This window comes from Leptonotus elevatus, chromosome 17, assembly GCF_054856555.1.
Source record: "Leptonotus elevatus isolate MCC_2025b chromosome 17, RoL_Lele_1.0, whole genome shotgun sequence".
In the NCBI taxonomy this organism is placed as follows: domain Eukaryota; kingdom Metazoa; phylum Chordata; class Actinopteri; order Syngnathiformes; family Syngnathidae; genus Leptonotus; species Leptonotus elevatus.
In genome coordinates, this window is record NC_141255.1 from 1,426,245 (window position 1) to 1,442,932 (window position 16,688).

Consider the following 16,688-nt stretch of genomic DNA (forward strand, 5'->3'; position numbering starts at 1 on the left):
ATGTCACCCACACCAAAAGACCAGAAAATATGGTATTTATTAGAAAGACGAGATATTGCCTGCCTCAACGGGCTGCAGTAGGAATATGTACTTGGCCTCCCTCTTTACTATTTTCGGGACAGTTACTCCGTAGTTTGTAGTTACGTCATTAACATTACACGCAACCAGTGTGATTAATTGCAACATGTTCCCGGCCTAAATGGGTTGCAGTGAAAATTTCAAATGGCCTCCATCTTTAACACTTCAGGAAAGATTAACGGTTTGTTCTTTTGCTGTTTCTACATCTGGAACATGATAGGATCCAGTAGCAGGCACAATTAATTAAACAGCATTCCCTGCCTAAACGGGTTGCGATACAAAGTCACACGTAACCTACATTGTGACATGACAGGAATTAATTGGTTGTTTCTTGTTGTCACTATAGTTTGAAGCAATATGAACATATAGTACATTCAACTTCATTCCTGCCTAAACGGGCTGCAGCAGAAACTCACACAATTAGGATCTATCTTTATTACGCAATGAATAACTATGATAAATACAATACTAGGGGTGAATGTAATTGTTCTTCTGTCGTCACTACATGTTGAAGCAATGTAAACAGTTATTTCAATGTATTCCTGCCTAAATGGGCTGCAGTAGAAAGCAGTTTGCTGCGTCAACGGGCTGCACTAAAAATTCAGCATCACACATTTAACTTTGATCTTTAATTAATTGTGCCTGCTACTGGATCCTATCATGTTCATTGCGTAATAAAGATAGATCCTAATTGTGTGAGTTTCTGCTGCAGCCCGTTTAGGCAGGAATGAAGTTGAATGTACTATATGTTCATATTGCTTCAAACTATAGTGACAACAAAAAACAACCAATTCATTCCTGTCATGTCACAATGTAGGTTACGTGTGACTTTGTATCGCAACCCGTTTAGGCAGGGAATGCTGTTAACATTTGTATGATTGGCATCAACCATTTCTTATTTTGTCGTCACTACGATTCTCTTAAGAATTTCAGCCCATCTTTTTGTGGTCTAAACGGGCTGCAGTAGAACGTCATGTTAACGTATAAACACATTTGACATGTTAAGATGCTACCATTAAAACTGTGCTCGTTAAACATCCCAACACACAAATATTGCATGATGTTGGAGTGTGTGTGTGTGCGCGCACTAAGCTAAAACTCTGCGGCGGGAAAAGCGGAGGCAAACGCTGGCTGCCGGGTCACTGTTAGCTGTCAACGTTGTGTGTGTGTGTGTGTGTGTGTGCGTGTGCGTGCGTGTGAAGCCTGAACGCTTTCATTCTGACCGGCTGAGATTCCATGTGGCTCACAGCATCTGTGCGTGTGTTCGCCTCAGGCGCAGTGAGTTTATGACACCGCCGGGGCACGCACACACGCACGTGCGCACGCACGCACGCACTCCTTCAGCCATTCATTCACCCACTTACACACATCGCATGCGCACACAGACAAAGCCACTCACTCACTCACTCTTGTAATTACTCTTGTTTACAAGAAACAGTGAAACCAACCCAAAAGCTAAAAACTTTCATTTGTGAAGGCGAGAGCGCGAGCGAGTGCGCGCAACGTGCGCGCTCTCTCTCGGGAGGCAGCCAACGCGTGTCAATCAAAAAAAGCACTTTCAGAAGACGGCCTGTCATTCTTTGCTAACACAATGGCCGTCAACCGCCACTCACAGCTTACAGACACGCCCCCCTGCTTGACGAGCCGTCAAAGGCGACTAGACGGGCTTCCTGCCGCGTCATTAGCAAGGAGGCGCCCGCAAATCATTTCCGAAAGCTTAAATGGGCTGCGGTTGCTTTGTTGCCTGGTGAAATGGGCTGCAGTGGAAAGTCACATTTAAACTCCATATTTAATATTGTAGAAAGGACTCATTTTTTTATTTTGTAGTTCTTACACTTTGAGGCAACATAAAAAGCAAAGGTCACAATTTATTCTGGCCCAACTAATCTTCCTGCTTAAACGGGCTGGGGAAAAAAAGACACATACATTCAGCTTCCAGCCTAACTAGGAAAAAAATATCTATATATTTTTTCTCTTCTTGTGCTACATGGTATAACAACCTTTCAACGAGATGAGGGTGCAGTTAGTTTGAACTTGTTCCCTGCCTAAATGGGCTGCAGTAGAAATTCACACATTTACCCTCTCTCTGTTGGAGAAGTCAGTACCGCAGAGGCTGCCTTGCGCCCGCCAACTGTCGCTCACAAGTCGCTCATTCAAACCCGCCATCCGTGCCCCCCCCCCGTTGAGGCGCCGCGCCATTAGTGAGGCGGTGGCGCTAATAGGTAGCGCACTAATTCGCCCTCCGAAGCCGCTTTGATCCAAACGGCAAGCGACAAAGTTAACGAGCAAACAAAACATGCGGCGCTAAATGGCTGTGGCCACTCCACTGGGATGCGCCTTTTGATGTAGGAGCAAAAAAAAAAAAAACAAGACGGGATGCGGCGCCGCCGTCATTAGGGCGGCGGAGGTGAGGCGGCCGCCCTAATTAGCTTGCCGCTTGATTGAAAGCGCCTCGGCAGCGGGGTGAGCAAAATGAGAGCAAAATGAATGAAATCCGAGCTTCCGCAGGGACGACTTTGGGGGATGCGACGGGAAACTTTTACAGATCTACTTCATTGTGTCCTGAAAAAGCCTCGGGCCCCATTCCAGAACCTTCCGAGTGCGAGATGAGGAATATTTGCTGTTGCTGCGTCGGGTTCGACTGGATGTCTCCTTTGAAGGGGTGAACAAAGGCAGAACAAAGTCCAGCGACAGACGGGATCAGCAAGAGTTGAAGCAAACTTTGCAAAGGAATAACAGCAAATCCCTCAACCAGTTATTAAGCAATACCACTTGTTTTCTGCAGCAACAAAAAAATTCTAAACTCGGTGAGCACACAGTTCAAAGTACTTCCCGCCTAAACGGGCAGTAGCAGAAATCCACACATGGAGCCTCAGTAGTTACTATTTTGGGGAGGATCGTAACTAATCATGTGTTATGCTGGTCACAAAATAAACATTTTACCGAGGCGAGAGCACAATTAATTCGAGCTAGCTTCCTGCCTGAACGGGTTGCTGTAGAAACCCTTTTTACTTGCAATTATATACAACGAAGCAGGAAGAGTGCGCCCGCGGGAATCTGTAAGGTGAGCACGCGCTGTTATTAAGTACCCCCCCCACCACCAAAACCTAACCCCCCAACCCCCCAACCCGTCAACCCAACCCGTCACCGCCACTGCCGTCTGCTTGGGCGGATCTGTTCCTACTTGACATTAGTGGCGGAAGATGACATGCTGTTAGCGGGCGCGTAAGAGGGTTAGCGCTATCATTTGGCGAGGTGCCTGCTTCTTGACAATAACCTGCTTTAGAGAGACTGCTGCGATGACGGGTCTGCATGCTAACAGGAAAAGGACCCCAACGGACTGCGAACACATAGATTGAAAACATTTTAAAAGTACAGAACTTGTCCTAATTCATACATTTAAAGCTATGCTATTCCCTTAGTTACACAAAGTAATCTCCTGCCTCAACGGGCAGTGGTACAAATGCACACATTCATCTTATATGTTAAGGCTGAAGGTGATTAATTGCTCTTGGAGCAATATAAACCAACATAATGAAGCAATCAATTAATTCAGGCCCAACCTATTACCTACCTAAATAGGCTGAAATGCATCCATTTGGCTTCTACCTTTGCTATTTTAGTTAAGATTCTGACTTAAGTTTTGTTTTCAAGCTAATACCAGGATACTAAAAGCAAACAAGGCCTAACGTTTTTCCTGCCTAAACGGGCTGCAAAATCATTATTTTTATGGCAATGTAACTATCATGGCAAGCATCAGAGATTGAAATTATTTCCCAATAACAAGTTGCGGTAAAAATGTGTACACTTAGCTTCCATTTGTACGGTTTAACGGTGAATACGACGTTAGTCACTACATTTTGATGTAATGTATACACCGGCAGAGGCTGCAAATAGCTCAGGCTTGACTAGTTTCCTGCCTTGACAGGCTGTGGTAAAACTCCATTCTCTGAGCCTCCCTTTTTGCAATTTTAGGGATAATTACAACTGTTAGTGGCTATAAATTGGGACAATGTCAACACCAGCAGTGGCTGTAAATATCTCAGGCCTGACTAGTTTCCTACCTAAACAGGCTGCGATACATACATAGAGCCTCTATTTGTACTGTTTTGGTCATGACTCCAACTCTGTAAGTTGCAATTCAAATGCCAGTGGAAGGTCTCGGTCCATCTCGTTTCCTGCCTAAATGGGCTGCAAGAGAAATGTATTCACTGAGCTTCCCATTGTTACTATTTACTACTCAACGTCTGTTAGTCACTAAATTTTAAGACTATGTAAACACCAGTGGAAAGCGCAATTAGCTCAGGCCCAACTAGTTTCCTTCCTTGACTGAACGGGTTGCAGTAAAAGTAATAAGACATAAGGACGTTGTTACACTCGTGTACGTAAGGAGCATGTTACAACACGATGGGCAACATGGATTGCAAAATGATCTAATGGCGTATATAGACACACACCTTGCTTACATCCCATAATTGGCGATGTGAAGATAAGCAGAGCATTAGCGCAACACAAAGCAATTAGCACGGCGGCGGCGGCGGCGCCCACAAACATGCGACAACGCACTCCCACGCACACCATCCCTCGAGGCCAGCTCCTTGGTGGCAGCTGTCATCATGGTGGAGATATTTCCCGCCTAAACGGGTTGCAGTAGAAACTCCAAATTCAATAGTTCATGGAGGTTCAAACTTAATCGTTTGTAGTTTTTATGTCACTAAAAGCGGAAATTGTAAACGGTAGGGAGTGCAATTCATTCATGCCAAACTTTGGTTGATAAAACGGGCTACAGTTGAAATAATGGAAATATATATATGTATATCTTATATTTACACATTGTATATGTATAATAAATAAAATAAATAAGAAACATATTTAAATTACAATCAAATTTGCTTAGAAACACAGAAATTTAAAAATAAAATATTAACAAAAAATTATAATAAAATGAAACAGAAATTACAAAGTTGTACAAAAGAAAATACATTCTAAAGATAAAAAACAATCTATCAAATAAAATTAAAAACTGAAAAAAGTGATAAAATTAAAACAAATGAATGAGAATGAAAATCGCACAATGATACAATGTTAAAGAATAAAATAAAACAGAAAAAAAAACATGAAACAGAAGTAACAAAATGGTATAAAATAAATACTGTACATTAAAACATTTAAAAAAAACAATGACAATAAAAAAAAACAATTTAAGAAAGAAAAGAAAAATCGAATAAAACAACAAAAATAAAATATTGTAACAAAATAATTTTTTTTTTTAGAAAATAATAAAAATGTGGTTTGTCTCTCAATTCTTCCTGGTGATGCAATTCGCGTCAGCTGCACACATGCATTCCAGTCCCAACCCATCTATGCACGGTGGCTCACATGACACTCCCCGTCGAGAATTGATCTCAACAGCCGTGTGCGCTCCCCTCGAGGTGTCGTGCTTATTGGCCACATTCAAAATTGCGTCAACATGTGTAACCGCCATAAATCAATAAGCGACATTTTCACATTTGAGAAAAGCTGGCAGCGCCGATGGAAGGCGCGCGCCAACTCTACGAGCGCTCCCTTAAGTGTCGTATCGTGCCGCCGATCGACATCCGAACCACAAATGAGCCGCTTTGATCACGTGTCGGGATTAAACGCCGCTAATCTGCAAAATCCCGCCGTGACATGGAATAACGCAACCCGCCCGGACGCGCTAATCCTCCGCCGGGTCCGCTCCAGGAACAATTTGGACGAGTGGCCAGTTGCAAATTGAGTTTTTGCCCACCTGGAGGCGTAACCCGGGGGTGCTGTTAATCGACGCGAGTATGCCGCGCCAAATGTAGACGGGGGGGGGCAAGGTGGGCTTACTGTTGGCCTGTCAGAATGCAATGCTTGGCCCAAACAGCGCACAATTTCCCCCCTCAAAAATCTGATTTACATCAATGTGAGGAGAAAAAAAACTAAAGCCGATTAAATCTATGAATCACCCAACCCTACTTTCTTGACATCTGACACAAGCTAAGACAAAAAGTAACTGCTAGCATTGTTGCCAATAAAATGTGTTTATCAGCATGCTTGAAGACGTAGCTAACATTAGCAATGAGACAATGCTAACTTTAGCCATTAGCTTCTTCTCTTTAATAGTCAGTGACAACACTCTTGAACAATGACAACTTTTAATTTTTGGCCAACAAATTTGATGAGAAAAGCGTTTCGCTTTCCATCGCGCTTCCTCCAGGCGGACCCGCTGGGCTTGTGTCGGCGGGAAAAAACAACAAAAACAGGAGACGACAACGCAGCAGCAGCCTGGAGGAAGAACAGCGACCTAATGCTAACCCCCCTCCTACTAGCGCACTGGGCTCCCTGCAGGAGGTCATTGGGGCGAATGCTGCCAACTGGCTGGATTGCACCAAGCCAAGCAAACGCCGCACGATGGCCGCACAAACTGCTTTTTTTAACCACCACCAAGAAAGTCACACTTTTGAAAGAATGAAAACAAAATTCACTCATTCATTGAAGTCGGTTCATTTTTATTCTTCTTTTCTTTGTACATATTACTGTAATTATTCACATGATATATTTAAATTTGTAATTATTTAATGAATTGATTATTTAACATGAACATTTTGTAATTATAAAAGTTGGTAACATTTTACATTTATAATCAACAGTTTTTATTTAGAATATTTATTTATTTACGAATTACACTCAGTATAAGTAACCTTTTATTGTTGCTGTATTCAATAAGCTTTGAAATGACAATTATTGGAAAATATTTGGTGTCCACTTTACAAAGGAGTCTTTGCACACTGCGCTGCCGCATATTGCTGCCATCATTCTTTGGATCTGATAAGAATAAAAAATAAAATACAAATAAAAAAATGAGTTCAAAGTAGGAGACGAGAAAAAAGCGAGAAACTCACAGTAAGAAAGACGCAATTCTTTGGACTGACTCCATGAATGGACTTTTGAGTGGATGACTGTCATACTGTGTGTGTGTCTGTGTGTGTGTGTGTGTGTGTGTGCAGATTAGATCACAGTCATAAGTGCACCCCCCCCTCCCCCATCAAAAGCCCCCTCGGGGACCCGGCAGCAAAAGATCAAGTGCATTTCTGGCCATCCAAGGAAGTCCCTTTGGGGACAACCACTACATCATGCGTCCCAATAAAGCCGTCAAAGAAACCCCCCGCCCCCACCCCCGCCCCGCCCCACAATAACAGCGCAACAATGGCGCCATCGATCACGCTGCGATCTGCAACGCACACATCGATACAAATGCCAGCAAAGATGCTTTAGTCCAAAAATGATGCAAAATGTTGCAAATATGTCACACAACACGAAGTCCAGAGGGTAATTACGTGAATGTGGTTTGGTTACAAAGAGCATTTTTAATATTTTGGTTGCAAAAATGTGAAAATATAAACTGTAAATAAATGTATATCACAGTCTCCCAAAATATTAAAAAAATGTTTTTTAATCTTCAATCCTCATTTTTTCGATAAAAATGTTCCCTTCCTTCTTATTTTTATTTTATTTTATTTCATTCAAACTTTTCCTGATTTTTTTTAAAATAAATAGTATTTTATTTTACTTAATTGTATTACATGCAATAATCCTTTGTATTTGTATTTTATTTCATTCAAACTTTTCCTGACTTTTTTTTTTATTTTTTTTATAAATTTTATTTTATTTTACTTAATTGTATTACATGCAATAATCCTTTGTATTTGTATTTTATTTAATTCAAACTTTTCCTGACTTTTTTTTTTTTTTAATAAATTTGATTTGATTTTACTTAATTGTATTACATGCAATAATCCTTTGTATTTGTATTTTATTTAATTCAAACTTTTCCTGACTTTTTTTTTTTTAATAAATTTTATTTTATTTTACTTAATTGTATTACATGCAATAATCCTTTGTATTTGTATTTTATTTCATTCAAACTTTTCCTGACTTTTTTTTTTTTAATAAATTTTATTTTATTTTACTTAATTGTATTACATGCAATAATCCTTTGTATTTGTATTTTATTTCATTCAAACTTTTCCTGACTTTTTTTTTTTTTTAATAAATTTTATTTTATTTTACTTAATTGTATTACATGCAATAATCCTTTGTATTTGTATTTTATTTAATTCAAACTTTTCCTGACTTTTTTTATATTTTTTTTAATAAATTTGATTTGATTTTACTTAATTGTATTACATGCAATACAGACATTTAAAAAAAGAAGAAATGTATCACAAAACTTAAATATTGAAATGAAAATATTCTGAGGACTCCACAGGGATGTGGCGCGATGCCGTCGTGCTGCCAATGGTGGTGACATTGGCGTCCCATGTCCCGCCGGGCGCCACGGCGTCGGATTAGCATTCACGCGCCGGTGGCGGCAGTCAAGGTTACACCTGACAGGCTGCCGGGTTATGTGCGCTCACGTCGCGCCGCCGCCACGTCCATACTAAGCAGCCCCGGCCGCATGAAGACACGCCAGAAGACAACCAGACGGGGATTTATGGGCAAGTTGGCAACGTTTAGCACACGCGCGTTGGCCGCTAGGTTTGATTCCCAATCGGACCGACCTGCATTTGAACATGTGTTTGCTGGGAATGACACTTGGAAACGTGGCAATTGTCATCGTCACACGACATGGGCAAAAAGATTTGAGACGCCGCAGGGGCTGCAAAAGGGCTGAAAAAATTCTGGGAAATTTCCAAGTCAGGGAATTTTGGGGGGGTGCCTTGCCCATTTACCAGTTTTTCGACGGCAGTCTGCAAGATAGTGGCACATACGTTAAACCAAACCTTACTCAAGTCCATTAGCTTAATGCTAACACATACTGCAAAACATCATAGACAGGCAAATGAAATGAGTATTGATATCGCAGTAGTTCTAAACCTTGACGCAACTGATATTTGAAAACAAACGGTGGAGCAACAAATGTGGACAAACAACGTAATACTACGAGGCAGATATTTTTCAGACGCTGCAAAGATTACAGAAGCAATCGTACTGAAGTCACTTACAATAGTTTGAAGCTGAAGTAAATATGATCTCATTTTTTTTCTTCAAAAAGATAAAGAATATATGAGTGAAGAGAGTTCACTGCCATCATAGAGCAAACGTATCTCAAATCAGCTAACAATATTAGTCGTTTATGGCAGAAGATAAAAAATAAAGATGCTTTCGAGTTGTTTGCTATCGTGTCTGTTTACATGTGCTGCTGCACTCAAGTGTTCAAGCATCAGTTGTTCCAAGGTTTATAACTACTAGCTTGTCAATGCTCATTTTGTTAACCTGTCTATGACGTTTTGCATTGCGTGCTAGCATTAAGCTAGCAGAAGGCTAAGCTGCGTGGTTGTTTTAAATGTATTGTACAATGTGTCATTCTCAGTTTTATGTGTAGTTTGAAAGTAAACTTGATAGTTCATTGCTCTTATCTCCAATTTTTGCTCACAAGTCAAAGTAAAAAAAAAAAAATCCCTCACATCGTATCGTAAAGTCACGTAACTCGAGCTGTAATTTTGCCCTTAAAGTGACAGCGTCACACAATCCAACTGTCCACGAACCAGACTTCAGTTTTTTTTTTTTTTTCCCTTTTCCAAGCTTAAATACAAAACTATGGAGACGAGTTGATCCGTCTCAGCTATTTCCACGTCTCTCTCCAGGCCCTAATCCGGAATTCCTCTCCTCCGATGCCGTAATGAGCCGCTCTCAAGACTGGATGGAGGCTTGACGGCGGGAATCATTTAGCACGCTTGGACGGCCATGGATGGAGAGAGCGAGAGAGCAAAAGAGAGCAAAAGAGGAGAGGAGGACGGGAAGAAAAGAAAAAACCCAAGAGTGGTAAGCTCTCCCCCGCGGCCGACTATTGATGATCCCGGGGAGGAAGGGGACGATATGCGAGGAAGAAGAGGCTTCATTGTGCATTTTCCGGAGGCCTGGGGACACATGAGTGTGCGTGTGTGCGTGTGTGCGTGCATGTGTTTGAGTCGCTAAAAAGCACGCCGCTCCTCTCAAGGCCGCCCGATAAATACTCCTCTTGGGGAAGGGAAAAAAAAAAAAAAAAAAAAGCATTCAGCACGTCTTACTCACACGCCTCGATTCACAAAGAGAACGCGTGTGCTCGAGCGGGAGAACATCAAGTCACACTTTAACATGCCATCAACAAGCCACTAATGTTCAGCTCGCCCCCAAAACCGGGCATGAGCGAGTACTGATATGGATGCCTGGCCTTTTGCGCCGTATCGACTGCCCTCTTGTGGACGTTTTAATATCAAGAATTAAGACATTTGAAGAACAAACAAACGCCATTCATGTCATTCAATTTGGAGTAAAAACGCTATATTGGGATATATCTTTCTTTTTTTTGTTGTTGAAATGTTCTGTGTGGTATCGGTACTTGGTACTGGTATCCAGCAACCCTGGCAAAAACAAAATGGTGACGTGACAGCATGGCGGCACTTGCGTTAGCGATGGATGCTAACACTCGACGAGCCAAAAATGTAGCACACACAAATGAGGCTCAAAGGCGACAAAAAACGTTTTTGCGGCGCCACACGTCCGCTCGATGCGATTGAAATCGATGTCGGCTCCAGAAGATGGCAGCTGTTCTGTCGTAATGCAATCGTGGCGTTGTTGCTTTGTCGCATGAAAAAAAAAAGCATTGATCACTTTCTTCTATTGCAGACGTGTAGCTTTTTACAGCGCGTCGCATCTTTTGGGATTAATAACAATGCGAAATTTGCCGTCATTGAGACATTTGCCTTTTTTTTTTTTCCTCGTTATCAAATACAAGAGAATGTTTTAAGACAAAAAAAATATCCACACAATAAAAATGACTTACAAAAAGAATGATGAATTTGTACAAATTAGTGTCTTTGCATATTGTCACCTTTTTGCAAAATTTCAGAAACTTTATACTTTATTTTTTCAATTTTGTGTGGGGATTTTTTTGTTAGCCGAGTGATCTGTATTTAATTATTTTGGATATTTACAATGTTTTTTTCATTGAATAATCCCAATGTTATATTCTCCAAAAATGTAACTAGCTTTTAATATTATATTATATATTATGGTTTATCCCAATATTTTCTGGGGCAAATTTATCATGAAGCAAAATGCGTTGTTGTGACAGGCTTATTCTCCATTCATCAGTTTTTCAAAACGTTCAAAAGTGCTTTACGGGTCTGGAAGGACTCCAGACAAGCAACTCATCACGCTGATCATGCGACATCACTAAAATAATCCGTAGCATACTCGAGCCACATTTTTACAAATGTGTTAAGAGCAGCAGTCTGCCTCGACGGGTGTGGTAGGACTTCTCTCAAACAACTAATCACCCAGTTTTACCACACAATCAGACCTTTTTAGGCATGCCACATTCCACATATCACAAGAGTGTCTCCAACTATAAGAACTGTTTCCAAATTCCGAAGCAGGTTTGGTAGGACTCAGGTAGTACAAAATTTCCACGTTCCATCTGTTAAATTTTGACATGAGATTTGCCTAGTTGGGGGGTGGGGGGGGGGGGGGCAAAGGGGAAGGCATGTCACGTGTTTCTCAAAGAAATGCTGAAATCCCGGGATTGGCGTCCGGAGCGAGCGGGGGGGGGGGGGGGGGTGGAGGAGGCGCCGTTCCGCTTGAGCTCCGCGTCACGTCGGCGCTGTCCGCCGGAATCGAGCCGTTCACGGCGCTCGCTTGCTAATGTGACGCCAGCTAATATTTGTTCAGGCGCACGGAACGAGAGCGCCCGGCCGGAACGAGAACCCTGCATGCCCAACCGCGACCGCCAGCGAGGATAGCCTCGATTTCGCCGTTCGTCTGACAGCCGCGCTCACGTTACATAAATACAAACATGTTACATAAAAAAAAGAAAGAAGAGAAGATTAAAACATCATGGAACAGAAAAGCTACAACGGTACTAAAAAAAAGGACCAATTTTATGATGTGGCCCATTGCAATATGATAAAAAAATAAAAAAAATAAAAATAATAATAATAAAAAAAATAAAAAAAATAAAGAGCAATGATGATGACATTTCCGAATGAACAATACTGAGCTCTTTAGAGAATTTTTTTTTTTTTTAAATGAATAAAAAAAAAGATAAATAAAAAATAAAAAATAAACAATAAACAATAAAAAATAAACAATAAAAAAATAAATAAAAAAATAATAATAATTTAAAAAAAAATAAAAAATAAAAAAATAATAAAAAAATAAAAAATAAAAAATAAAAAATAAAAAATAAAAAATAAAAAATAAAAAATAAAAAATAAAATACAATAAAATACATAAAACGTAACGTAACAATAAATGCTGCAACAAACGACAAATGTCTCATTCCCAAAAAGCATCACAAGTACAAGTGAGCTAGCGGGCGAACATTGCGAGCGGAGAGGCGCGCTCGGGTAATTCGGGCTAAGCGCTATCAGCCCCGAGCTGTCCGCCTCCTCGGCGAGGGGCGCAGACGGGCCCGTCTCACGCTGCCCGCCCACATCATTCCCACGTCCTCTCGCGGCGGGGAAGGCCGGCGTGTCCGGGCGCAAGGCCGGGACGAGCGCCGAGCCTTTCCTGATTAATGAGAGCGCCTCGCCGCATCACGCTCGTCAGATGATGGACACCCACCGGCGGGCTCACTTTGGCCTCAAGTTGACGCCCCCCCGCAAATCAGCCAATTGGATTGAACTTACAAAACACACCAGTTGTTACGAGATGCAAATATGTAAAAAGAAGATCACGAGGTGCTACCTGACAATAAATATGCATGTTTTGGGTTCCGGGAAAAAAAAAGGCACAACTGTGGAGACACAACACTGGCAATAAGATTTGGCATTGAAAAAAAAAAAGTGCCTTGTGGAAAAAGCTGCATTGACATTACAACAAAAAGTATTGGCATTGTAAAAAGTTGTATTGAAAAATAAAATACAGACATAAAAAAAAACTCAAGCATATTTTTTTGTATTATGTCTTTTTCAATGCCAATCTGCAGATTTTTTTATACACTCTTTTTTTCTTTTTTTTTTTTACATGTTTTCAGTTTCAACTTATTGGCAGTGTTTTAACGTGGGGTGTTTTTTTTTGGGGGGGGGGGGGCTCTGTCGGCTAAAGGCAATACCTGAATTCCCTTTAGCAGATCGTCAGACTCATGGACACAAATTCACCAGGAACTCCTAAACCACCGTAAATCTGTTTTTTTCTACATATAACCTTGTTGTATTGTACATGATGTCAAAAAAACAAAACATACCATTTGTTACAAGATGCAAAAAGGCAACAGAACTCGAGAAAGACTTTAGTTTGCTATAACTCATTTGCTCCAAAAACTTAAATATTGCCATGCTCCCAAATATGTATGTATACGTTTTTTATTTATTATTATTTTTTTTTATGCTAGCGTATACAGAAGGCTGTGATGAAGCCTCTCAACTGCAAAGAACGGTTAAAGAAATGGTAGTTATTACAAAAACAGCCAGCAGGAGGCAGCGGCGTATAAGAGATCAACCAGGGCCATGTTGCAAAAAAAGCTCTTTTCCCCAGTGTTTTCAAAAAAGTTTGTGAATAATGATTAAACTTAGCTACATTCTAATGCTAATTGCGGAAACAGATAGAAATATACTTTTTTTTCCTGATGAAAGAAGAGACTTCCATGTTTTTATAGCAATAGAACACAATCTTCTGTGGGCCTTGCAAAATCAAGTCAAAATCCAGTAAAACAGCTGGGGAGCGAAGGGGGTCGCTTCAGTGAAAATGGCTGGGAGTGAATGAGTTAAAAACAGACACGTTAGAAGACTGCTGCTAAAAGTTTGCACTACAACAAATGTACAATTTGTTATTTTATGAGAACTCAGCCGAATGTGACAAGAACCCAGCACGGCGCACGCAGAAATTCACAATAAGAGAAAGACAACATGTTGCGATACGAGATCACCAGTAATCGTTAAAATAGCAAGGAGCGAGCTAACAACGTCACCTTGCTGAAATGCGCAAAAAACGTTACATCAAGTTGTGTTACGAGACGATTACGATGTGTTCAATGGCGCGCCGCAAACATGGCGGGGGAAATGATCATTCATTACAATGCCACGAAGATGTGTTACATTGTTAGGTGACACGATTACGATGGAAAGTTATCGCGAGGCCAGCTAACTGTCGCGCAACTGAAAGGCCTCAAAAACCGTGTGATCACTTTACACCACGAGACAATTACGACAAGTTGCTTACGACAAAGATATTATATGTTACAACGTTACGGTGAAAAGTTACAATACAAAATCCAAACGACACGTTACAACTGCCAGAGGCCGGCAAGCAATGTTACAGAGTTGAAAGCCTCCAAAATGAAACGATTTGTTTTCGGAATCACCAATTAGGTTACGTTGTGACGACAATGGAAAACTTCAGTACGTAAAAAGGCACTCGTTACCACACGAGGTGAGCGTAATTACGCCAAAACGTTTACGACAAAAATGACGTCACGTTGCTTTAAGTAGTGACCAGGAAATGTTCTGCAATAAGACAAGTTATGTGCAAATGTCTTCTCACTGTTGTGCAGCCTTCTGTGACATTCTCTTACACACTTCAGTCACTGTCGCTGTGTGTGCGTGTGTGTGTGTGCGCGTGTGTGTGTGTTGTTGCTGAACAAGTTAGCGTGTGTGTTAACGACACACAAACACAAACGCACTTGCACTTGAACGCACTACACAGCATCACAGCTGAGCCGAGGGGACGGAAGTGGGACATGCACGAGGAGGGAGGGGCTTGTAAAGAAGAAGAAACACGTGTGTGCAACAAAAAGTCCCCCCCCCTCCCCCCCCTAACACTCGGGCGATCACAGCATCATAGAGACATTGACGGTTTCAAGCCCCCCCCAACACACACAAGAGACAAAATACAAATAAAGAGAAATAAAAGAGTCGCCACCGGGAGAGCAAAACTCACATTGTGTCCGCGGGCACGAGCAGGCGGTTCTCCACCATCATGTCAGAAAGGAAGTCCAGCTTGTACGCGGAAGTCATGGTCGCTCCAAAGAGGGGGGGGGGGCGGAATTGGGGGGCGGGCTTGGGGGGGGGGGGGAAGTGGGGTGCCGGGGGGGCAGGTGCAGGCTGATTGGCAGACAGGCGTCCTCCCCACGGAAGACTCTCCGGCACAGCCGCGCATCACATCTTCCTCTCGCTCGTCACAACTCCTCCTCTTCCTCCCACCCAAAATGTGGTTTTGCTTTTTCCGAATAGTCGCGATTCTCTCAATTTGCGCCCGCTAACGTTCTTTATTTCTCTCGTGTCGGCGAAGAGCGCGCGCGCACGCACGCGTGGCCGCTCGCTTGGAGAGCAAGGTGCGGACTGGTGTGGGGGGGGGGGGGGCGGGGCTTGGGCGATGCTCTTCAAGCGTGAGCAGACTCAACACCCCCCCCCCCCCCCCCCCCACCTCCCCCCTCACCCCCACCTTCTCCAATGCGCGTACATACACGCGCAAAGCAACGCTCCGAATGAAGCGCATTCAATGTGACTCCAGTGAATTGCACATCAAAAGTGCATTTCCGCCTCACAGTTGGGAGGGTTCAGGGTTTGAGTCTCGCACTTCTCGTGTGTGTGCCTGTCTTACATGTGTCCTGACAAAGCCAGCTGCCGCCCAGATGGAGATCTAGAAAATGTCTATCGAACAGTACAAGTGAAAAACCCAATAGGGGTTGGGGGGGGGGGGGTGGTTAGCCATGTAATATATAAAAAAAATAATAATAATAAACGTCGCCCGAGGAAGATGATGTGGGTCAGGAAAACAAAAAAACAAGCAGAATGAATGCGTTTCTCATTGTTACCTCCGCCAAGGCATGTTTGTTAGTTAGCAAGGATTGTAAAAAAAAAAACAAAAAGCAAAACAACAAGAACCTTGGAGCTCCACAGGAATCCGCAAAACCACATTGGAGGAAGGCGATGTGGCTTTTAACACACAAATTAGCGCCGCCGCCGCTTTAATCCGCCGTGAAATGGAAGGCGCCGCCGTCGCGTTTTGGGAAATAATGTCGAGAGGAAAAAGACGTAGACGGGAAGCAACACGTCAGAGAGTTTGATTTTCTGGATGAATTCTCTTGAAATGGAGATTGTGTTGAGAGGAAACAATACAATACCATCTCAGAAGTAATTATAACAGTCAACATCCAATAGCGCGCAAGGTTCAAAAAGCTGCGGCCAAAACCAACAATTTGCAAATGGCTGCCAATAAAGGGAACTTTGAAAATGGCTGCTGGTCAATGACTTTAAAGAGAAAGTCAATGTTCTTGACATTTATGTGTTCGATGCAACCCGACTCGTCGAAACGTGACATTACTGCCTGCCAATGTCAATGTCACTTTCAGTCGACATCAAGTGGCAAAATGGCCGCCTCGAAGGTGGATGAAGACGGCTGCCCTTTTGCAGCTTCATTCAAACTCCACAAACACAAGAATGCTGTGTTTAGATTAGTGGGGGTACAGTTTTGTGTCTATGTGGAACTTAAAACTCACTTCATTGTGTTTCCTTGGCGCCACTAGACGGCATCGGCGCAATACAGGTTTGACTTCGGCCAGAGTTTCTCGGCAGATAGTAAAAAAAAAAAAAAAAAAAAAAATCTCGGGGGTAACGGTGCCT

At 42.2% G+C, this 16,688-nt stretch overlaps 1 protein-coding gene across 6 annotated transcripts in view; it reads right to left on the bottom strand.

Moving 5' to 3' along the window:
• celf2 (cugbp, Elav-like family member 2) overlaps window positions 1-16,688 on the bottom strand; it is a 114,160-nt gene that overhangs the window by 63,535 nt on the left and 33,937 nt on the right. The window contains exon 1 of one of the 6 annotated variants that reach the window (XM_086059869.1): window positions 15,004-15,348. The exons of the other annotated variants lie outside the window; for them this stretch is intronic. Coding sequence (XP_085915995.1) covers window positions 15,004-15,080 — 77 coding nt within the window. The 5' untranslated portion in view covers window positions 15,081-15,348. Of the gene's footprint in view, window positions 1-15,003; window positions 15,349-16,688 lie in introns of those variants that run through there. 6 annotated transcript variants of the gene reach the window in all.